The 22,478-nt window shown below is 50.0% G+C and overlaps 7 protein-coding genes and 2 non-coding genes across 9 annotated transcripts; 4 read left to right on the forward strand and 5 right to left on the reverse strand.

Annotated features, from left to right (window-relative positions):
* The first annotated feature begins 1,801 nt into the window (after positions 1 to 1,801).
* On the forward strand, positions 1,802 to 1,913 carry AtWU_t87. The gene is made up of 2 exons: positions 1,802 to 1,840; positions 1,868 to 1,913. It is a non-coding gene; the product is annotated as a tRNA-Leu (tRNA).
* Positions 1,914 to 3,199: 1,286 nt separating this feature from the next.
* On the reverse strand, positions 3,200 to 5,402 carry AtWU_03802 (copper amine oxidase; the record flags this gene model as incomplete). The annotated part of the gene is made up of 4 exons (XM_035498913.1): positions 3,200 to 3,408; positions 3,474 to 4,385; positions 4,460 to 5,039; positions 5,094 to 5,402. The coding sequence occupies 4 exons, from the start codon at positions 5,400 to 5,402 to the stop codon at positions 3,200 to 3,202; spliced, it is 2,010 nt and encodes a 669-aa protein (XP_035354806.1).
* A 429-nt stretch (positions 5,403 to 5,831) lies between these two features.
* AtWU_03803 (glycoside hydrolase family 76 protein) lies at positions 5,832 to 7,344 on the reverse strand (the record flags this gene model as incomplete). The annotated part of the gene is made up of 3 exons (XM_035498914.1): positions 5,832 to 6,410; positions 6,463 to 7,166; positions 7,239 to 7,344. The coding sequence occupies 3 exons, from the start codon at positions 7,342 to 7,344 to the stop codon at positions 5,832 to 5,834; spliced, it is 1,389 nt and encodes a 462-aa protein (XP_035354807.1).
* Positions 7,345 to 8,259: 915 nt separating this feature from the next.
* AtWU_03804 (putative C6 transcription factor) lies at positions 8,260 to 10,788 on the forward strand (the record flags this gene model as incomplete). The annotated part of the gene is made up of 9 exons (XM_035498915.1): positions 8,260 to 8,297; positions 8,366 to 8,485; positions 8,535 to 8,650; positions 8,702 to 8,836; positions 8,885 to 9,429; positions 9,474 to 9,747; positions 9,793 to 9,968; positions 10,016 to 10,199; positions 10,253 to 10,788. 9 exons carry the CDS (start codon positions 8,260 to 8,262, stop codon positions 10,786 to 10,788), a joined length of 2,124 nt encoding a protein of 707 aa, XP_035354808.1.
* Positions 10,789 to 13,763: 2,975 nt separating this feature from the next.
* On the forward strand, positions 13,764 to 14,903 carry AtWU_03805 (putative allergen Asp F4-like; the record flags this gene model as incomplete). Its single annotated transcript, XM_035498916.1, has 1 exon — positions 13,764 to 14,903. One exon carries the CDS (start codon positions 13,764 to 13,766, stop codon positions 14,901 to 14,903), a length of 1,140 nt encoding a protein of 379 aa, XP_035354809.1.
* A 946-nt stretch (positions 14,904 to 15,849) lies between these two features.
* AtWU_t88 lies at positions 15,850 to 15,923 on the forward strand. Its single transcript has one exon. It is a non-coding gene; the product is annotated as a tRNA-Ile (tRNA).
* A 652-nt stretch (positions 15,924 to 16,575) lies between these two features.
* Positions 16,576 to 17,081, reverse strand: AtWU_03806 (ribonuclease III domain-containing protein; the record flags this gene model as incomplete). The annotated part of the gene is made up of 2 exons (XM_035498917.1): positions 16,576 to 16,811; positions 16,865 to 17,081. 2 exons carry the CDS (start codon positions 17,079 to 17,081, stop codon positions 16,576 to 16,578), a joined length of 453 nt encoding a protein of 150 aa, XP_035354810.1.
* Positions 17,082 to 18,681: 1,600 nt separating this feature from the next.
* AtWU_03807 (ribonuclease III) lies at positions 18,682 to 18,927 on the reverse strand (the record flags this gene model as incomplete). The annotated part of the gene is made up of 1 exon (XM_035498918.1): positions 18,682 to 18,927. The coding sequence occupies one exon, from the start codon at positions 18,925 to 18,927 to the stop codon at positions 18,682 to 18,684; it is 246 nt and encodes an 81-aa protein (XP_035354811.1).
* Positions 18,928 to 20,978: 2,051 nt separating this feature from the next.
* Positions 20,979 to 22,154, reverse strand: AtWU_03808 (similar to An03g00830; the record flags this gene model as incomplete). Its single annotated transcript, XM_035498919.1, has 1 exon — positions 20,979 to 22,154. One exon carries the CDS (start codon positions 22,152 to 22,154, stop codon positions 20,979 to 20,981), a length of 1,176 nt encoding a protein of 391 aa, XP_035354812.1.
* Positions 22,155 to 22,478: the final 324 nt, after the last annotated feature.

Genomic DNA, 22,478 nt, shown 5'->3' on the forward strand with positions numbered 1-22,478 from the left:
AAGCCCGAGAAGAATGGTGCAAATAGCCATTAAAGCATCGGCGCCAGCAGAGTCCACATTCAACACGGCATTCCAGGATACGAGTAGGATCCGTTCGGACTTGGGGGCCTCTAGCGGATTCAATTATTGACAATACAACCTCTTCGTTTGAGATAGTTCCAGTAAAATTACTTACACTGAGTCAGTTGGTAGGCCTGGGTCAAACATGGAATCTAGCGCGTCGGACGCATCCCAGAAGGAAATTGTGCTGCCTATTCTAATTTGGACAGTCTCCTCGGAGCTATTCGAACATCATTTCTCTAGTGCTTCTACTGGGGTCTCGAAACGAGGGGGTATATTTAGGTGGTGGTGGTTTACAACACATTATCGGCCCCATAACGTAACTACTAGAGAATATCTGACTACTTTTGGATTTGATTGAGAACCCTGTCACAGAGTATGCGGTACTTTGATATTTTCTGTGTCGATGTAACATTATCTGTGGGTCGACAAGGAGATATAAACGAATAATCTGGATGCGTCATTGTGATTCGTAAATGGCTGTCCGTGGCTTGCAGCTAAGGGAGGGGAAAGGATTGTGGCCGCGGGAGAAGTGAGACACTCAGCCTTAGCGGTCCCTCATGAATTCCTAGTGACCAGGAGATTTCCATGCCCACCTCCACTGTAACGCCAGAGTACCCGTAACAGTAAATTAAGAAAACACTCTGGCAGGTCTCTCTGGAGACAAACAAAGAAGAGAATTGGAGAAAGTGGCGGAGAATTGACCCAAATTTTCAAGTTCTGAAGAATCGAAGACAGGTGCTTCGTACAGAATAGCAAGAAAGGCGGAAGATGAGAGGCCTCAATCGACCCACCCAAGCCAGTTTGGATCCGTATCGTTCTCGCTTCCTCTTTCGTCCGATGCTTTATTCCCTTGGCAGAAGCTTGATTCTTCTCCATCGGCCGACCTGTCACCCCTCTCTGTGTCCAGGTGTTCGGGGAACCGGCGGTCATGACGGCCTTGGAGGTTGATCGAAAATTTAGGCTGTAAGGTGACACCTCATGTCAGTAGCCATGTGCAGCCATATGCTATCAAAAAGATGAAAAATGACGACTTCTACAATGCTGCTTATTGAAAATTTTTCTTCATTGATGGTATTCAAGTTACCGCGTATGTCTCTCTAATGACTCATTTCTCTGCTTATTTTGGAATTTCACGTACCTTGAGGGTACTAAGAAGTTGAAATCATATTGGAAACATCCATTAATGGGATTTTGCCTTGACTTTGATCCTCTTTACCTATGTTTTTTTTTTTTTTTTTTTTTTCTCCTGTTTGCCAGCGCATAGGCAGAAATACTTTTGGAGGAGACTCAACCGAGCTGGGATTTCCTTTGGCCTTCTAATGTCTCTCTATTGATCACTCCACGAATGAGAGTATATGTGACATGTTCTGAGTTGGCTGGGGCATTTCTTGAGATTGGCTTTTATGATTGATCTCGTTGGTTTCTTCACCATCCCTCGGGAGGTAGTATTCATATAATCATATGGTGTTATATATAATTCCCGTTGCAGTACCATGTTGATAGTATGAGTATGACTAGTAGTGGTGATGATAACGATGGAAGAATCCGAACACAGTTGAACGCTTTTAGTTAATTCTGTCAACATGCAGAGTATTTAAATCAATTGGAGATAAGCTATAGTGTACCATCCGATTCTTGTCTATATGACACCAATCGAAGATTAGACGAGCCTGCAAAGCAGTCTCTAGCGCTTTCTCTGGAATATATATTGAAAAATAAGACATAATTAACATCGCAAGGCAAGATGGCCGAGTTGGTCCAAGGCGTCAGGTTAAGGTCCACCTTAATACCCAGCTTCACAGCTTCCTGATCATCGTAAGATGGCGTGGGTTCGAATCCCACTCTTGTCATTTCTTTTTTGCGCCTCCGCATATGAGGCATTGCAGACGGAAAGCATTAAAAGACTGATTTGATTGATCCTTCTAGTTCAACTACCAATTCCTCTTTCTTCTTGTTTCTTTTTCGATAAATCATCACCATTATCCCTCCGAATCATGCTCATCTCAATGATTTCTAATATCATCCTGATTTCTTGTGCTTGCGACCCAACTTATATACACCCCAATATCCTCATCTCCTGAGATAGCACACACGTACGGAGTACAAACAACCTTGCCGGGCATGCTTCTTTCTATGCCGAAAGCCGGCTCCCTATATTAAAGGTCTAACATCAGCAAGCTTCAGCGACGAGCTACATGTCACATTTCAACACAAGTATTTCATAAAGACATTGCATCAAATCGTTCCACACCACCACCACAGTCCAGAACAGCAAAACGAGTTGATAACCTCGTATCATAATCCGTGTCTATCCAGCACCCACTACCACTCCGTCCTATCCCCGAACAAACTCGAATTAGCACGATCAACATCCCAAAACATGGTCACCAATCCCTTCTAATCTAACTAACAAACAACACACCCCGAAGATAGTCATTTCTCCGCCTTAGGCGGGTACTCCTTTCCATTGCGCACCACCTTAGGTGCACACGTGCAGCGCTCACTCTCCGGAACCGAGTCCAGAACGGAGGGGATATGCGCGCCGCAGCCCCACCAGGTGGCTTTGTCTGAATGCTTTCATTAGTATCTTGATATTCTGAAGATATTCGGTTGTAGGCCAGGTGTAACATACTGCAGTTCGAGCAGTTGACTTTCATGCACATTTTGAGAGAAGGTCTTGGTCTTGTTCTTGAATATGAGGGGTTGCGGGGGGTAAATGGAAGTTGATGGAAGGAGATAAACTCAAGATAGAGGCGGATTTATAGCTCCTCAGTCCCTTGCTTAGTCATGACGAATCGCCGACCGGAGTGATCCCCGAGAAACCCGACCGGTCTTTTGCGGGGAAGTCGAGTTGCGTGGGGGTTTCAATGATGCAAGTTTAGTGTTGGGGATGGAGTGTACGTGAAGATAGCATCTGGAAGGTACATATATAGGGCTAAGTGGAGGTAGTGTGATGGAGGAGGGACCTTGGGGGAATTGGTGTCATAGTTACTACTTATAGAGTGGACTCCCGCTTTGTGCTTTGCTTTAAAACATGATGAGCGTAAATTCAGTATTCTACTGGGTACTCGTTATAAACAAAAGCATCAAAAAGGCACTGTCATAGATCGTCATCTCTCATGAATCGGTCATCCATCTACAGCTTTCCCATCCTCTCCGCAGGAGCACAGCAGGTGGCAGCTGGCTCCGGGTGCAACGTCGACCTGTTGAACGACTGCGTCGAAGGCGGCACGTCCAATGCAGGATTCTTGGTGAAGAACCCATCGGGCTTCAGCATGACGCTGACGCGCTCGACGGGCATGACGGGGAAATCTTCAATGCGAGGGTTATGCGTCAGGCCGAAGGCTGTCATGTGTTAGTTCCAGCCCTGCTGCCAAATGGCAATACACAATAGTAGAAGGATCACTTACTATGCCACAATACAATATCCTCATTCTCAACAGGATCCTTCCGCTGCACCCACTTCTCAACCCCCTCGCTCTCCCGGCTCTGGTTGGTGAATTCACCCGCCGCATACAGCTCGTCGTCCCGGTATTTCGTAATCCAGATGGGCTTGGTTGCGAAGCCGGCACGCTTGGCGCCGTACGACTTCGGGCTTGAGAGAAGCATCTGACTGGGCGAGGTCTGAAGCTTGTATGCTATGGGCTTGTATGTGATGGGGTTAATGTGGGAGTCATTGCGGATTTTGAACACGCGGTGGCGGCTGATGTCGGTGTTTGCTGTGCCGCTGGTACGGACCACTGTCTGCTCGGTCGTGTATCCCACCAGGTAGGGGTTGGTTTCATCCTCCGGCAGTGGCACGCTATCTTCATAGTAGACTGTATTGTTGAATCCGTCCAAGGCCGGGTCCATCCGGAAAGAGAACATGTGCTGGTGGAAAGGTGCCATAACGCCAGGGCCGACGTTAGTGCCCCAGGGAACGGTGGTACCGGGCTTCTCGTTGTCAAAGGGCACAGTAGAGAGAATGCCAGTGGCTCTGACTTCGAGCTCAATATTAGCGGCTTGGTCGAAGATGAAGGCGAAGATATATTCATAATTTGCAACAGTGCAGATCATCTGTACGACTAGTTGGCGGTTGCGGACGACCGTAGCGGCGTTATTGCGGTAGTTGGTATGTTTGTGCTGCAGACCGTTATCTTGCTCATGAAGACAGATAACATTCTTCAGCAAAACGGGGTTTCCCTTTGAATCAGCCCGGTAGCCATCAAAGTACTTGATGTGGCCTAGACAGTCGCAGCCTAGGGAGAGTTGGTTTGCTGTGACACCGAAGCCTACGTCTCCCACATCGAATGCCTGCTTGCGGTGATAGGGTGCACGAGGATCTATAGCGCAAGATCAGTATGAGACTGGTCTGCTGGGGGCAGCTAAAAATGAGATAGTATAACTCTAGACTTACCACCGTACGGCACAGTCATCTCCGACATGGACAATCTGTAGAAGACATTCCGCTTATCATAAGTGAGATTGTAGATAACGAGACCCTCGCGGCTATTGAAACCAACGCGGAATCTCCACTTCTGCCACGAGACCACATTTTTGTCGACATTGAATGATGGGCCCTGGGGCTGTTGGACGATGTAAGGCTTGAGGTCAGTGCGCAAGGGTTCCTGCAGCAGGTCATGCGCGTATTGGATGGTCTCAACCGGCTTCCAGGGTTGCGTTTCGGTGGTCTGCATATCAACTCCACCTGGCAGGTAGTCCATACGGACCAGCTCGCGCTTGTGAACGTCGAAGACAGGGGAGAACTTGCAAGGTACAGAGTAGTGGTTGTTCTCGGGATGGTCTGTAGCAACAATGTACATGTAGCACTGGAACAAGCGACGCGTCTCATTGGGATCATCAGTGCCATAGATCCAGGGGTCATTGCAGACGGTGACACCTGGAGGCAGCTTCAATTTGGCCACCTCGGCCTGCACGGCGGGGTGAGAGAGACAAAGTTGCTCGACCTCTCCTAGTTCGTCCGGGTCACCAGGTCCCTGTTGCGGTCAGAGACATTGTGAGGTAACGTAGATGAACGCCATGAGTCATACCTGAACATGCTTGGGCAGTTCCTTGGCCGAGATTATTGATCGGGTGTCGGCATTCAACAATGCTTTGCAGAAGGCCATGGTGTCCATGCGGTGAAAAAGAACCAGCAGCAACCGAGTGGGCTTTGCGGGCAGGGGCTTGCCCAGCCGTTCTGCTTCAATGAACGGAACCACTTCACTCTTGATGGGTTCCTGGATATCAATCTTCTTGTACCGTAGAGGGACCCCGGGGAAGGCCGCCGCCAGAACCTTGGTGGCCAGGACGATTTCCGCCGGGGTGATAGAGTCGAAAGGGTGTGGTGAGACTGCCATGGTGTCTATATCCGGGTGTCTGCCAAATAATTGAGACACTGCTGAAGTTGAGGGGAGGAATGAGGGACAGCAGAAGCTAGCAGCTATATAACTTTTTCCTCCCCGCCCAGATTGCCCAGATTACCCCGATTGGAGACACAGGCGGAGTTGCCATATCTTCCCTTTTGGGAATGTATTGGCCTCCGCTTCGTCAAAGGGGCCCCTGATTGGTCCGCACGACCGACCCGGCGTATCTTATACTGTATAGGGACTAGCCTGGGCGCCTTATCGGGGCCTTGCTTATCTCAGCTAACCACCAATCAGAATCTGGATAATTTTGGCGGTGAGGAAAAGAAACTTTATTATGTAATTGATATTTATGCAGGGCCTCATACATTTTTGTGCTGTTCATTCAACAGTGCATTGACCAGTCACATTCTCCCTTTCCTGTTATGACACCATGAAAGCCGTGACCCCCAGCACCAAGCATGCCGTGACTCCAGTTACTACCCCTGCCCCAATTCGATCCGACGTGGTGATCGGGCGCAGCTCACTGGGATCTCGGGATGAATCTGACGTTTGTGTCCCTGCGGCGCTGTTCCCCTGGCTGGATCCTCCCGTGGTATGAGTGAGCGGACCAGGGTTGGCCTGCAGGAGATTGGCCTGGACCACCTCTAAGGCGGCCATTTGCTGTCCCACGCCCACTGTGCCATCATAGGCTCCCGTAGTCCATTGCATCCCACAGTATGTCCCCGTTTTACCTCCCACACATTGGGCGGCGGCTGCCTTGGCTGTCGGTTGGAGGCGTGCCATGATGGTTTCGTAGGTGAACGGAGCCAGTCGGGCAGTGTCAGCCATCCATCGCACCAGATAGGCCTTGAACGAGAATTGGTCTGTTTGGCAGGTCCCCACCATTTCGCATGCGGCCTCGTAAAGCACGTTCTTGGAGCTCTCGTTCGTGGAGAGAAAGCTGTTCTGCGCCTGGAGAAGGCCGTTGACTCGTTCGCGCCACTTCTCGTCACCATTGGTCTGCAGTCCCGTCAGTTGTGTACCCTGTGCAGCAAGCAGGTCTTCTACTCACGTAGTTCCACATGTGTGCAGCCCCTAGCAGGAACACCCCGTTGTTATAAGTCCACTCAATATGATTCAGGTCGGTGCAGTTATTTTCCTCACTCGTTCCGTCGAACACATGGTACTCCGGCCCAATCAGTCCTACGTCCGTCACCCAGTCCCAGACCTTATTCGCCCAGTCCGCGTACGTCGCGTTGCCCGTATATCGCGCGAGTCGAGCCGCCATGTTGAAGAAACACCCATTCGAGATGGAATTCCGGTACGTGTAACCGCTGTTGAACGTGTAGATCTGCCACTTTAACCCTCCTCCGCACTTCTGCGTATTCCATCGCTGCGCTTGCTCATTGAAAACGGCCTGCGCGAGAGCCAACCACGACGGTTGATCGGCTGGCGGATTGGGGAAGTTTCGCTCGGCGGCGCGCAGGGCAGCGAACGCCCAGAATGCCTGGTCATCGTTTCCCTCCGTGCGCGTCTGGTTGGCGGGCATGAAGTCTCGGTTGGGACCGACCTGGTGGAGGATGGCTTGCGCGGTCAGTTCGTTATATGTGGTGTCTCCGGTGTAGGCCCAGTAATTGACCAGGGTGCCAAAGAAGGCTCCCGCCTCCCACCAGTAGTATGGATCTGGAAGGTTTCCAGGAACATCGCCGGTATTGTTGCCCGTATAGAAGCTGACTAGGTCCCAGGCGAGGTCGCTTGCCACGCTCTTGATGCTGTCTAGTTGACACCAAAGAAAATTATTAGCCTCCAAAAAAGGTTCAGCATCTGGTCAAGATCCTTGAAACTCACCAGCATTCTGTAGATCGAGGTCGATCGCCAGGACCTGGAAGCAAGGGAGAGACCAAATAACACAGACGAGGAGTGACCGCCAAAGGCGAAGTGGTGGAATGTGCATCATCACCCGTTACCCATCAAGCTGTTTACAAAACGCGTGAATGGACAAGAAGATTAGGAATAAAGATTCAGAAAGAGAGAAAGAGGAAGCCTAATCAGAGGAGAGGCGTGGTCCAGTGAATTCGAGACATTCGGCTAAGGCTGGCTGTGGAATAACACAAAACGGCATATGCAAGGGCCTTCTGCGGGCCGTAGCAAGGATCTCATTATTGCCAGTGAAATGATGCCATCTTAGATACTTGAAAGCATCCAGGACCAGTGCATTGTCGGTTCTATACTAACTCTGTATTATCCCTGTTTATCTGGTTGCTCGATTAGGGCCCTTAAGTAGATTTCGAAGAAATCGCCTGACTCACAACAGGACAGGCCTGTTCTGAGGTCTAGAATATGCCGTAACTAGCAGTGATGTCTCGATCTGGCCGATTAGTTGCCCAAACACGATTGAGACTATGCACGCCAGACCTATAAATAAGTGGTAGACCACTGACTAACAACCGAATGCTGTTGGCTACTGTAGGTGTTGCGAGAGCAAGTGGTATAATATCTTCTTCCGCACACCGTTCCGGGCCGGTTCGGCATACGGAAACCAGCAGGCAGATCATTGAGCCCTCTGCCAAGCTACATACTAATGTGTAGTGCTATATTTCCACCCTTTGCGCCTGCAATATCACGTAGGGCCTATTATCGATCATATCATCTCTATCGCTCGATTATCTGCCGATAACGGGCGGGGTTGCTTACTCAGCCACAATCTGGTGGGGAAATTGACTCGTCTCAGCAATGGATTCGGGCTGCTGCTTCTCTCTCCATCGTCAAGTCCCAACAAACCCGTTGCAGCGTATGCTATTCATACAGATTTATAGGGCAATGACCTAGAAAGAAAGACTGGTTCCTGGGAAACTTTCAGTCAGAGACAATGGACCATTCCCAGCGTCCCAAGCGGACCAGTAATGCGTAAGGCCATCTCTTTCCCCGGATCTTAAGACTACTAGTACGTAGTTCATGCCCACTAACTCCACCAGCTGTCAACGCTGTCGCTCACGCAAGGTCAAATGTTCTGGCACCCATCCCTGCGACAAGTGCTGTCAGCGTCGTGAAGATTGTGTCTTCGAGGATGATCGCAAGATTGTAGTGTCTGAAGAGTGAGAATCATGATCACTGTGACTTAAGGAAAGGTTCTAATATGTCTAGGCTTTTTCTTTCCCTCAAGCGAAAAGTGGAGGCCTTGGAAGGAAGCGGTGGCTCTTCCCCAGTGGTCAAACGCCGGCGAGCCTTGACGACTGACAGTACAAATGAATCCAGTTATGGTGAGGGAGAGATCGTTTCATGCGCTGCATATCCTTATCTAATCAGTGCAGAGCGAGCATCGGAGTTGCCCCGAGAGGCATCACTCGATCCAACTGAGTCCCATCGAATGGATGACCATTTCACCTCCAACCCTTTTATCAACCCGGGCTACCTCAAACATACCGGACGTCGACAGCGAATATGGCGTAGGTTTTCTGGTTTCCCTAGTAGGGAAATTGCTGACCGCTGCGCAGTATTTCTTGGGCCGACTTCGACCTGGTCATTCAGCCGCCGCATCCTTACCATTGTCCAGGCACATATCTCGCCAGAGAGCCCACGGGCGATTCCTCTCGCGGTCGATGGCGATGCGTATCAAATACAGTGGCGTCACGCCAGTTCGGAGGAGGCCCCTGACATTAGCGGTCTGCCCTCGCTGGAGCATGCATTGTACATGGTGAGCACCGTGCAATTTCATTTCACCCACCTGTATCGGTTATATGATGAGGATGAGTTCTATCGGCATATGTATGAGTTTTACGACGATGCGGCAGCCAAGGTGCAAGAATGCCGTCTGTGGTACGTGCAGTTTCTCATCATCCTAGCCTTCGGAGAGGCCTTCCTGGACCCAGTACGGAACCACGCGAACACGGCGAGCTGGACCAAGTATTTCTCGAGGGCAATGTCATTGCTGCCGGACATCACTGGGTTATGGCAGGACCCGACCCTTGCAATCGAAGTACTGGCTCTCATTGGGCTGTACTTTCACTCGGTGGATATGAGGGATACTGCCTATTGCTATGTGAGTATTCGCACAGCGTTTCATTGCCTTAACTGATCGTGTAGATTGGCCATTCGATGCGCATGGCATTGGTTGAAGGGTTCCACCGGGCGCTTCCAGTCAATCAACTAGGACGAAGATTAGTCGAACGCTGCAGCAACATTTGGTGGACAGTGTATATCCTGGACCGCAAATTTGCGGCACTGATAGGGTCCCCAAACTCCGTGCGGGACGACGAAATCACCACGCTTTTATGGGATCCGCGCACATCTTCTCGCAACGAAGCTACCCTGAGCCTCCATGTCAAGATCACACAAGTTATAACGCGCGTGTTGAACAGTAAGTCACTTGGCGCCTAGTAATCACAGTGCTGACATTCAGTAGCTGTCTACAGTGCCGATGGCACACTGGGAGGAGTCTTTCTTCGCAAGGTGCGATCGGTCTTGCAAGAAATGACCACCCTATCGCGAGAGCTTGATGAGGTCTTCTCGCATCGCTTTGCGAACTCAGTCGACTCACTATCTGGGGTTACCACACGCCTGACCCTATCCTGTCATCTTGTAAGCGCCACCCTTATCATAGTGTGTGTCGCGACTAATAGCCATAGTGCATCATTGTCACAACGAGACCCCTTGTCCTGAGCCTGCTATGGGAGCGCCTCGGTTGCTACGAGGCAGGTACCGAGTTCCGCACTCTATCTCCGCCCGTGCAAGCATTGCTTCAGGCGTGCATCGACTCCGCGACAAAATCATTGCGGATACTTACCGCATTGCGCGACCAAAACCTGCTAGGTTCGGACCCCTCCAAGTAAAGTCACAATCTATACTGAGACATAGATGTCTAGAAACCTTTCTCCCCTTCGACCTTGAAAACCTCTTTTCCTCTTTCTTTATTCTTTCCGTAATCTCCGCCATCCTCCCCGATACACTTCCCGACCCGAGCTACCGCGATATGGGCTACAGCCTTCTCGACGCGATGATCGAGCGAGGAAACCGCGTGGCGCAGCTTCGCAAGTCCGAAGTTGAGCTGCTGGAAGAGCTGATTGCACCGTTGATGCGACGGCAGGGTCGATCCACCGGCATCGGAAATGATAACACCGCGCGGCCTCACCTGGCCACGCCTACCAGCCAAGGTCGGGAGCGATTCACCGAGTCAGTTCAACCCTCGGGGTCAGGGCTGCTTGGGGAAATAGGGGGATCGGGGATTCCGCCCCCACATGAGATCTCGGAGCAAGATGACGAGATACCCCTTGATTGGCGGGGATTGGGGCTGTCGCTGGACTGCATGCTGACGGCGGCGGACCAATTGAATACGAATAATTTGGTGCTGGATGCAGAGCGCGAGGGATTGCAGACGGACCTGTGGTTGTGGGAGAGCTGAGCTGTCATGGGCGGGGAGTTGCAGGGAGGAGTAAGAAATGACCACCGGTGTAGATGTCCGGATGATGAGTCCATGAACCTTATGCATGTGGCGTACACTTGGGTCTTGATAATTGTAGCTCTTTTTGCAGGTACGTAGTAGTTGGTACCTGCATGCCAGCAAACATCGAAGGACAGTTAGCCAATCAGCATTCCCTGTTCAAGTACGCCACCACACAGTCGCCCATTCCTGAAGCCCCTACCGAAGCCCAGGGGGAAACGCGATCAAACAACCAACGCCAGGCTTTGGCCCCTGTTCTACCGCAGTACAACATCCTTCGATAGCATCATTCAAAACCCAATAGAAGAAATGTATAACTCGCCATTGGCATAATACTGTGTAGCCCACAAGAGATTGAAAGCAGCCTTTCACAGTGGGAGAGAACATTCAGCACATGAAGTGACATGTCCACTCGATGTACCGAATTGGTAGATAGCCTAGAAATCCCACCTCGGAGCGAGCCGCTATCTTACATGCTGCAAGCGTGTGTTGGTATTATGTTGTGAGTCGTGAACCAATCAAGAAACAGTGAACTGCAGATGGGAAATTAAAGATCAGTTCCGTACTCCTCCGTCTATACACTGAGGTGAAAGGCAAATAGTTATCCGGATGATACTTTTAGGAAGATCTGACAGTGTTCTCTGGTTCCGTGGACAGGTCGGATCCGTGGTATGTGGCAAATGAGCCACACCCACATCCACATATCACGGTGTTTATGTTCTGCGGTACACAGTTAGTGTGTGGAGTGCCAATTGATCGCAACATAATTATCACTCAATCATTTTGATCAAAATAGTTAGTGGATACAGGGTATCTATGGAGAAGTAAATGGATTAAATGGAGCGTGATCTAGAAGTGTGAAAGGGCTAAGCATGACTCTTCCTCGGTAAAAACACCAAACAATTAACAGGGTTACTAGTTTGTGATTAGTTCCGCGCCGAGAATGCCGCTGAGTAATGCTCTCCTCTCTCCCTTGTCCCTATACACACAACACAATAATTCTTTCCTCAAAAGCCTCGCCCTTGACTAGCCCTTAACTAGCCCTAAACAGTCCTACGACCAGCCTCCATCCGTGTTGACTTGCGTATGCAAGCACTACCGCCAAGCAAACTATTTAACAACCATACGTAGGCTTCCTGTTCCTGAGCGGGAGATGTCCGTTCTGTCATCCACGACGGAAGTTCATCCATGGGCCAAGCCACGGCAAGAAATAAGGTAAATCAAACGAACCGTGGGAAGTCGTCAGCTACGATGGGATGATGCCAAAGAAACTGATTCGAGAGAAAGAGGGCTGGATGGACTATTATTAACTTTTTTTCTTCTTTTGCCGTTGAGTTGTTAGCTTTTTCTGGTGGTGGTGGCCGAGGGCATACGTAAGTGATGCCCCACTCCGACGGTGAGGCGCCAGCCAGTGGCGTCTATTGCTGCGAAGTTGTGCTTTTTCTTTTCTTCTTGAGGAGAGATGGCTGTTTTATGGTGTCAATAAATTCTGACGATCATGTTTCCTCTCTACGGTTGGTGTTAAAATGCTGCCTGAGGTGGATTGGATGTACCTTCTCTCGATCGGCACTCTCTCGGTCGGACCACCATCAAAGAACTAAAGATAATACACGTGGAGGGGAGGGATCGATCAATCTTCTGGACAGAGAGAGAAAGGAGTTGCGCTGCTAAGCCAACGCTAGTCGATGCTTAACTCCGCCCGGCGCCAATTCTTGCGCCTTCACCTCTCCACTCCCAGGCGGTTTTATTTCTCTGCCTAGACTAAAGTCTATGTTGCTCGGATCCCGGCACCCACTCACGCACTCTCGACCTCTCTATCAGTCAAATTTGGGGGGCAATTTCTTTTCTTTTTTTCTGCACTCCCATTGTGCTTGTCACATTTGTGATCTAACAATTGGTGTCCAGCAGTATTTCCGTAGTACACAGTATATGCTTCTGACCCACAGCCTAGAACCACTATCGTGGCGTTCAGGATTAAACTTCCCCAAATACAACAAACAGGTACCGGAATGCTACCATTCGTCCGAGCAACCACCCACCAGACCACATGGCGCCCTCCCAGCTGACGGTCCAGTCTTCCAGACTTGCTGCCCGTCCGCTGCAGTTTCTTGCTGCACCACGGGTTGACGACGCAAGGGGGCCGGATTACGTGGGGAGCAGAGACAGGGGATTGGATGAATGGGATGGAGGGGATGGATAGGATGGGATGGCATGCCAGAGCCGTACCTGGATGGTGGAGCACCCCCATCAACAAAATAAGAAAAAATAGGTAAAAAAACAATAACAACATTGGCTGGCGGAATCTACAAAAAGCCCCATCCGCCAACGGAGTGTCCATCACGCCGCATTCGACGCATCCTCGTTCGCTCGCCATGGCTGTCCTGCGTTTCAGACCATCGCCGCCCTCCGTTTCACTGCCCTAAACGGGGCTATTGACCTTCGGCTTCTCTCTCTTTTAGTTGGCCCAGTCCAGGCGCACAGGTGCTGGCACTAGTCCAGTACACTCGTCAATTTTCCCACCATGGCGGCGCCTGCCTTGGCCCAATGCTGACGATTCCTTTTGCGCTGCCTGTCTCCACTTCCTCTTGAGCGAGGCCTCCATCAAACCCACCATCTCCCCAGAGAGAGAAAAGACAGTCAGCCTAGAACGGGGGGCCGGTTAGGGCGCAGTCCGTCTATATACCTACCCAAGTCGCCCCGACTCTATTGCAGCCCCTCCCCGTTTTTATACCCTTCATAGCACACTCCTTATTGCTGTTGCTTTGCAGTATTCAGTCACTCCTTTTTGGACCCTGGTTATAGCGGTGTTAGAAAGACACACCCTAAATACCCATCCAACTCCTTCATTTCGGGGACGACCACTCTTCTCCCCCTTATCCAGCGGATACAGATTTCACTGATTGACTCACTGGTCTGAACCATAACATTTCTCCACCATGCAGTGGAAGTCACTCCTTCTGTGTGCTGCCATCGCCGAATCGGCCCTGGCTCGCACCCACGGCCACCAGCGCCGTCAACACGGTCACGGCCACGCCCAGGAGGCTCATGTGGCCGCCCGTGACGTCGAAGTTGAGGTGCACACCGTCGTCAACATCGAGCACGTCACCCTCACCACCACCGTCTACGGCCAGCCCACTGAAGCTGCCGAGGCCGCTACTACCAGCAGCACCATTACTGAGGCAGCAGCCGCCACCACCGACGCCGCCACTGCCGGAGCCTTCGTGGAAGTCGACTTGGACGAGGACCTCGCCATCAGCGCCAGCCTGGGACTCTCCCTCTCCCTGGGCCTGGGCCTGGGCGACGACCAAACCAGCACCACCACCCACACCAGCACTTACACCAACACCAAGACCCACACCGCCGCATCCCAGACAGCTGCTAGCACCACCGCCGCCGCCACCAGCACCGGCAGCTCCGCCAGCGAGGCCTGGACCGCGACCCCCACCAACGGCGTCTTCTCGACTGCCGGATTCGGCGAGCGCACCAACAGCAGCAGCAGCGGCGTCACCTACAGCGGCAACGTGGGCAACCCCTGGGGCAGCAACATCCAGGAAGTCAGCGCCAGCGAGGCCTGGCAATACAAGTACGTCATCCGCATGGAAGGCAGCAACACCAAGGACTGGTTCGTCAGCTTCTGGAACAAGATCGGACCGGATGGAAAGATGGACGGATGGTACGGACACTCTGCGTTGAACTTCACTCTCGGCGCGGGCGAGACCAAGTACGTTGCCTTCGACGAGAACAGCCAGGGTGGATGGGGTGCTGCGGAGGGCGACAGTCTCCCTACTGATGACTATGGTGGTTACTCCTGCACCTGGGGCGAGTTCGACTTCGGGGATACCGATAACAGCGGCTGGTCTGGTTGGGATGTGTCTGCTATCCAGGCTCAGAATGCCGACCAGACGGTCCAGGGTATGCGTATTTGCCAGTACTCTGATAAGCAGTGCTCGTATATCACTACTGACGCCGAGACGGTGGTGAATGCGTACACTTCCTCTGAGGCGTCGGTGGATGGTATTGGTGGCACTTTGTCGTCGGGCGCGGTGCGCTTGACGGTTGAGGTGGATTATAGCTAGATGTGATGTTCTTTCTCTTCGGTTGTTGGATGTCGATGTGGATGTAGATACCTCTTGACTTTCTTGTCTGTTTTGTTTCCATCTTTGTTGATACTGTTGTATATATACATCGGATCATGGTGAATTCGTGGAAATATACATAGTTTTACCGATTCACTATATAAGGTATCATATCATTATTGGGTGTATGAAAGTAGTGGCACATGTAAGTAGGTGTAAGAATAGACGAGAAAAATGTGGCTGTCAATAGTCTATATACTTTTCTGTGATTTCGATCATCGGGATGTCTCACATTGAAACCGGGGATTGGGGGACGCTGATCCGATTGCGGTGGAGTGGAGCAACCAACGGTCTAACTAAAGATCCTGTTTGGATGCGAGGAAAGAACAGTTGCTGATCGAGGATCGGCCGGCGGTGAGACTCGCTGCAGACGATGCTCGGAAGGCTCGGATCGCTGCCGCTGTGCCACAGGATTGATTCATGGCTACACTGAGCACTTCTCGGTGGAAATATTTTCATATGGTCAATCGGAGTGAGTATTTATTACCTTGATAGTATTATGGGGATTCATGAACTGCCCCTTACACTACTTGTTAGAATATTTAGATCCACACAAATTGAAGTCGTGCTACCTTGATTTGAAATTCCATTTTGCAGTGCAGGGGAAGATACAATATATATTAGTACCACACACTAATTCCGAAACCAATCGTGACACATTTAAGTACTTAATAATTGGAACTATGAGACTTGAACAGAATATGTATTTTACTACCGCTCAAGAGCGGAACGAATTGATAAATATGGCTCCAATAGGATATAAGTGTAACTCTGCCTGTTCCTCACCAATGAGGGTTGTGTTCGATAAGTGAACCAAAGCAAGATTTTTCTGCTAAAATGATAATTGGTTTATTTAGCTAATTTAACAAGCCTTCTTCAACAACCGGGTCCCATAGCTCAGTTGGTTAGAGCGTGACGCTAATAACGTCAAAGTCGAGGGTTCGAGCCCCTCTGGGACCATCTTTTTGCATATTCTGCTTTTTGTTTGTTGTCTTCCCGCCCCGCAGAGATAAGCAGGCAGGCCACCAACCCCGCTTTGGGAAATTGTAGAAACAGGCCGTACAAAAGTCTACACGACTCTACCAGCTGGACAACATTACCCCGGTGTATTTCCACCAAGAGCTCCTCACATTTGAGACTGATACTGTACAACGAATGACAAATTTGGGAGCACAGCCGTCTCATAGACCAGTCACAGAAACAACAATCGCATCGAAACCTTCCATCATTCCCTTGCCAACCAACACTTCCCCATCCTTAGGAGATCATCCCTCACACAGAAGCTTGGACTATAATTCCAAGTCTGCTCATGTCGAACCACATAAGACAATGTCTCGTGGCCTCGAGGCCGTTGCCGGCCAGTTGGTCGTACAAAGGCCCAACTACTCGTCATCGGAGCCCGTCTATGATTAGCTCCCCCTCCACCACTACAGGATCAGTGGAAAATAGCAAGCGTGGCTCAAGTTTCGCTATCCCGTAGTGGTGCGGGGGGGAGCTAATCATACCAGGGGTCTGGTACTGATGCAGAAGGGCCTCTGTACGACCCACTAGTAAGTAACTAGCTTCCAGATCACGTCACTTTGCATAGGTAGTTCATGCAAAGTCATGGAGCTCAAGCGGGCCAGTCAAGGCCCATAGCAGCCAAGACAGGCCGCACAGCTTCAATCGAGTTACTGTCCATATAGACAGCTCCGATGAGAGCCTCGACAGTGTTGGCCATGACTTTGTCGGAGACCATGCCTGCCTGGGATGGATTAACAATAACGAGTTTGTCGAGACCCATCCTACGCCCAACTAGTGCAAGGTTGACGTTGCTGGCTTTGGTTTGCAGAATGTTACTTGTATATTCTGATATTCAAATGAGCATACTGTTCTGGGCATTAAGGAGAGGAAAGAGTTACCTCTGCTTCTTTTAGCTACGTATCCATCCAGGGTAAGTGACAGCTTAAGGACAGCATCTCCAACAAGGGCAAGCTCCTTGTGGCCATCCATGCGGGTTGGCAGCCCGGGCAGGGCAACCCCAGGGGTGACTAATGCCCCCATTCCAATGGTCGGGTCATCGAAGGTGTACCCAATCGTGAGTTGGGCGGTTTGGACTCTGTCCGGGAACGAAGGCATGGTGCCGGAGTTAAGTGACTTGCTGGAGTTGAGGATGGATTTGATTTGAATGTTTGAACTGATCTTGGATGGCCGAAAAAGGATTGTAACGGTAGTCAAGTTCGTAAGGGATGATGGGTGGGGAACAGAAAACAAATGCGAGGAGGATGGCCCTTTTAACTCCTCCTCCGGGGTTGGGGAGGGGGCTTACCATGTGATGTGCTGCATGTGCTGCGCCAACTAGCCTTGCATTCGTTCATTAGCTTGCATTGGGTATCTTTAACCCTTTCATAGTACAACTGGACCAGTTTTCTTACAAGGAATGCAGAGTGAACTTGTCCTTCAACTGCTCGAAATGCAAACACAAACCTCTTTACAGTAGAGTCACAAAACCACGACCCTATCTATATCATGGTAAAAAATATGAGATTTATCTTGAATTGTTCTGAGGTCGATCGTCCGTACTCCCGCAAGTTAAGCGTCTCAGCCTCGCGGGTTACCCCATCGGTCCCGCAAAGGCTGAATTGATGTTGTGCCTAGCAGCACCCCCACCCGAATAGTCTGCCTTGGAGCATGGATTGTAACCCAATCAAATCCTAGATCAACGACACAGTGAAACGACCGTGCACCAGCTATTGGCGGCCAGAGTCAGTACTCTCTAATGACAACCGTAATCTCCCAATTGCATCAGATAGGCTTTCACAGTTTAGCAAGCATTCCAGATGTCCTTCAATACTCGCAAGATAGTCGAATTGGGTCAGCAGAACTAAAATCGTTGTTGGTATATGAGCAGGTCTGCTTGTCAACCCTGATAAGTATTATTCTGTTTCCTTTACACCCATGTTAATGCCGCCTACAACGCAGCCTTGCGAACCAAGGGGTCAGTGCACCACGACTTCCGTGGTCTTTGAAAACAGAGTACCAAGTATTATGACCCCGCAAGCCCACCCTTGCATAAAACACACCAATAGCATGAGCTGTCTCCATACAGCGTATACTGGACCTTTCTCGAATGGAGCCACATCATGCGTCATTCCTGCCCCTCTTAGTTCATCTAATCAGCTACTCATGCAGAACTACCTGAGCGAGCGACTCATTGAGGTTGCTCTCAAGGATATTCAAGCGTTGTTCGGATCGCGGTGGATGGCAAGTCGTTCCCTTCCAACCAAGATAAAAGCTATGTTCGGAGGCTTTCAGCAGCAGCGAAGGAAACAAGCGAGTATTGATACGAGGAAGTAATTGCCATTCGAGCACAGTGACACCATTGATAAAACGATTTATCAAGAAGGGTGAGAATGGGGAATATACGGAGATGAGACTGGTTTTGAGAGTTGGCTTTTCAAAGTTGTGATTGTACTAGAATAGCATGATGAAAATGTGCTTTTCCGAATAACCACTGAGCCACCACCCATCCAAATGATGCGCCCACTGCCCAAGGATGTCAACTAGCACAGACACAAAATTGCCAGACACCGTACACCACATTTCTGACAATAGGTTGGGTTGAATAATATGAAAATAGACCACACGTTATGCAAAGGACACAGAGAAACCGCAACCGCCGTCTCAAAGGACTCAACTCAGATTCCAGTATCCAATAAAAATAACCACCCCTTCTTATCTACTCTTTGACGGCATCCTGTTTTCCTGATTGCGAAAAAGAACGAATCTTATTGAGAAGCCCGCGTTTTAATTTCGACGATTGCTCGTTGCCTTGAAGTGTCGAAGCGTCGGAAAAGGTACTCTCCGAGTCGCCCTTAGGTTGGTTTTTCGCCTCATCTTTAGCAAGTTCGTCGATGAATGTGGGAATATCGCGCGCACCAGAAGGGTTCATGCGCATAGACGGCACTCGATTTGTGGGGGACATGGTGATTGAGTAATGTGATATGAATGACGACTTCGAATTCAAGTTGCTCTTTGTACGAGCTGGGGAGTTGTATCGTAGAAGATTTGAGAGCGTTGGATGAAGCAATGCTGAATGAAAAAATCAGTTGCGTGAGATGAAGCAGCTTATATGTATTCCGAAGGTAGATATTTGAAATCAAATTCTTCTTTGTTCTAGATGGAAAGTGAGACTGTAGAATCTGTGTGGAACCGTTGTGATGAAGCGATGCTGAATGGAGAAGACAATTGCTCGCGACGAGGTGGCTTTTATATTTTACATGTGGCTGATATATTGAAGTGAGGTATATACGCTACAAGGCAACAATATTGGCTGCCAAAGGCAGTGACATTCCGGTAGACAAGCATGTGATGGAGAAGACATACAAGAGCAAATATGCCCTTTCTTGCGTTCTAGATTGCCCTCAAGTGGAGTGATGGAGTAGTATCAGCCAATGATGCGAAGGCAACTAATGTGCAGCCCCATAGGAAGGAAATCTTAGCAGCATCCTGATCATGCGTTTTGGATATCGTTAACAGACTAGACATTGGGTATCTGTAAATTGGATGACGGCATAGGCACCTTAGCCGGCAGACTATAGCCTAGTTGTGACTCAGGAGAGGTTGGCTGTTAATCTAATGCATGATGTGGCTTAGCACCTCGACCGCAATCAGAAAGCGAGACCCTTGATTATGGCTGACCAAGGGCTTCAGAGCCCTAAGAACTGCCGAGCATCACTACGACAATTGTACACTGCAAGGAAGATGTAGTACTCATAAACATAGAAATGAGGACAACAGCCATATTTGATGTTTTCGCCATTCAATCTCCACAAAAAGATACGTTCAGTGTTCGATTTGAAATCAAATCCCAACTAAGGATCTGCCTGCTATAGGCGGTTAACACTGGGTTAAATGTACTGCGTCATACATGAGTTGCAAAATGGGAAATAAACTGGAAGAATCATTGTGTGACTCACGAAATAGCCTTCTAGATGCCAGGACCTGGACTCTTCACAATTCTGCAGCCAAAGCGACAATGGAAGGGGCTATGCACGCAGCGGCTAGTTGACGTTCAACAGTCGTTGATTAGAGCGGCCTTAAATCGCGCTACCTTATCTATCCAATCAGCAACCACTCCTACAATGGCATTTTAGACGACATGGCCAATTGGACACAACGGATCTCTTCTGATAGTCACATGGCTATTGACGAGGCGTTTACTTACAGTATGACTCAACGACACGTACATGCCTGACTGACATGGGTAGGCCGCTACTAGCCTGAGAGGCACAGGCGCATGGCGTGTTATGCCTAAATGATGACATTTATACCTACCCAGCGACCCCCCTTATCATGGGAGCTTTCTTATCTGTTTAGCGGTTCGGAGCAGAGAAAGTCCAGAACCTTCATAATTCGGCGAGGAAATTATAGCAGAACCGGCTATCTTAGCCTTGGTTTCATCCGTTCTCATCGTTCGAACAACACTTTGCGAGCTCAAATTTTGGAGTACCGAACTTAACATTGGCATATCTGCCCGCCAATAGAACAAAACTACGACATCAACTTGGCGTCAAGCTTAGCACTCGGAGATATCCGAGCTGTTCCTATGCCAAAGGGTTGGGTGGCGCAATAGCTTCCAGTCTGGACCATCCCTTATGGTGCTAAAAAGCCTCCCGGCCAATCAGACCCACCGGGTACCTGATCACGATTGCTACCAAGGTAAAATGTGCCGATCGGGTTCGTGAGTTTCCTTGATGGCTACACGCTAATGTCGCTTTCATTTCCGCAATACGAGTGGCAAAGCGGCGTTATGTGGTCGAGATTTTCAACTAGTGTGGATAATGAGTGGGGAGGCACTGACTCGAGACAGAGAGGGGTTGGGTCAGCTGTCTGCACAACCTGGTGAAAGAATAATGACTAATTCCTACTGAGGACAATCAAGAGAGTATTCCAACAGAGAACTGAATCTTGAAAGCAGTAAAATCTGACGAATTATTCTTTATGGTACAATTCCTTCTATATTTTGCTACAACATTATCCCTGTACGCCCACAACACGACCACAATTTCCGTTAGACATCTGGATGGTAGCCGAAGTGTCATGAGTAGACGCCTTGGCGTAAACAGAAGACTGCGAGCAGGTTGTCGAGTGAATGAGATAGCAGTATTTAATGGAGGAAGAAACCGCGTTGTAGTAGGACATGGCGCAGGTGAAGCTCTCCATGCAGCTGACACAGCAATCATATGCAGAACTGGTGTCGCCAACAGTCAAGCTTTCACCGGGGACGTTGGTGAAGGCAATCAGGTACATGTATTGGCCCGCGAAAGAGCCGAATTCCGAGGAAAGAGGGTCGCCAGCGATGTTGCTAGACCCGCATGCCTCCCAAAAGGTGGCAGTGGCCACTGCGGCCACTGCGGTGGTAGTCGAGAACACAGTGGTTGTTTCGGCAGCTGCGGATGTGGTTTCGGTAATGGTAGAAGTAGTACTGTAGCTGAGTGTAGTTGAAATATCGGAAGGAACCACAATTGAAGTACTGGTGATGGTGCTGGTCACAGTGACGGTGGAGGTAGGAGTGACTGCGGTAGCAGTTGCGGGAGATTCGGTGACCGTGGAGACGGTTGTGGTCTTGACAATGATCTTCTGGTGGCACTCGACCTCTTGAGGGTACTCATAGTCATCCAGCCAAGAAGAACAGTCGTCCTGCTCGGTCAAGGAGCGCTTGGCAGCAGTAGCTGTGGGCAGTGTCTCTGCAATCGGAGAGAAGCCCGAAGAGCTAGCTACCGTGGACGTGCTGGTGCTCGTGGTCGAGATGGTGATAGGTACAATGGCAGTGACAGCAGCAGGAGTGATAGTCACTGTTGCCGTGTCATACTCAGTCGAGGTCGTCGAGAAAATATCAGTGACCGTGTCAGCCGTCGAAACGGCCGTAGTCATCTCATAGTCTGTGATAGTTACAGTCGAGGCGTCAGGGGTCACAGTGACGGTGTCTTGCGTTGTCGCAAAGACAACCACCGGTGTCGGGTCATGAATTGTACGTGTAATGGTAGTGGTAGGGACGAGTGCCAACGAGCTTGTTCCCAACTGCGTACGGCACGAAACTGAGGGCACATAGGCCTGACTGCTTGCCACCGGGGAGCTGGCCGCGGGGGTGATAGCTGCGACCTGACCGAGCAGAAAGCCCGCGGCGACGACAAATCCGTGGATTGGCATTTTCACGGGTTGATAGAATATAGGGTTTAAGTGTATGGCAGTCACTCAGAACCTCTGGTAGGTTCGGAGTGCCTCGCAATAAGTACTCCGTCCTTGAATCTGGGTGGGAATTGGGGTCGGCTATTCTCGCCGCCGTTAACAGACCCACGATCCAGTGGGCGTCAATAGTGCAGCTGAATACGAAGGCTGAGAAGGAACCAGGTATTAGCTCCGTCGGGTGTGTATTCCCTATTTGTAGTCTCTTTGTCAATTCTCCGACCGAAATAGTATTTTGAGGTGATCTATATACAGTGACCCGCCTCTTGCAAGAGAAACACAGGGCTC

The sequence above is a fragment of the Aspergillus tubingensis genome (assembly GCF_013340325.1).
Source record: "Aspergillus tubingensis WU-2223L DNA, scaffold_6, whole genome shotgun sequence".
Lineage (NCBI taxonomy): Eukaryota > Fungi > Ascomycota > Eurotiomycetes > Eurotiales > Aspergillaceae > Aspergillus > Aspergillus tubingensis.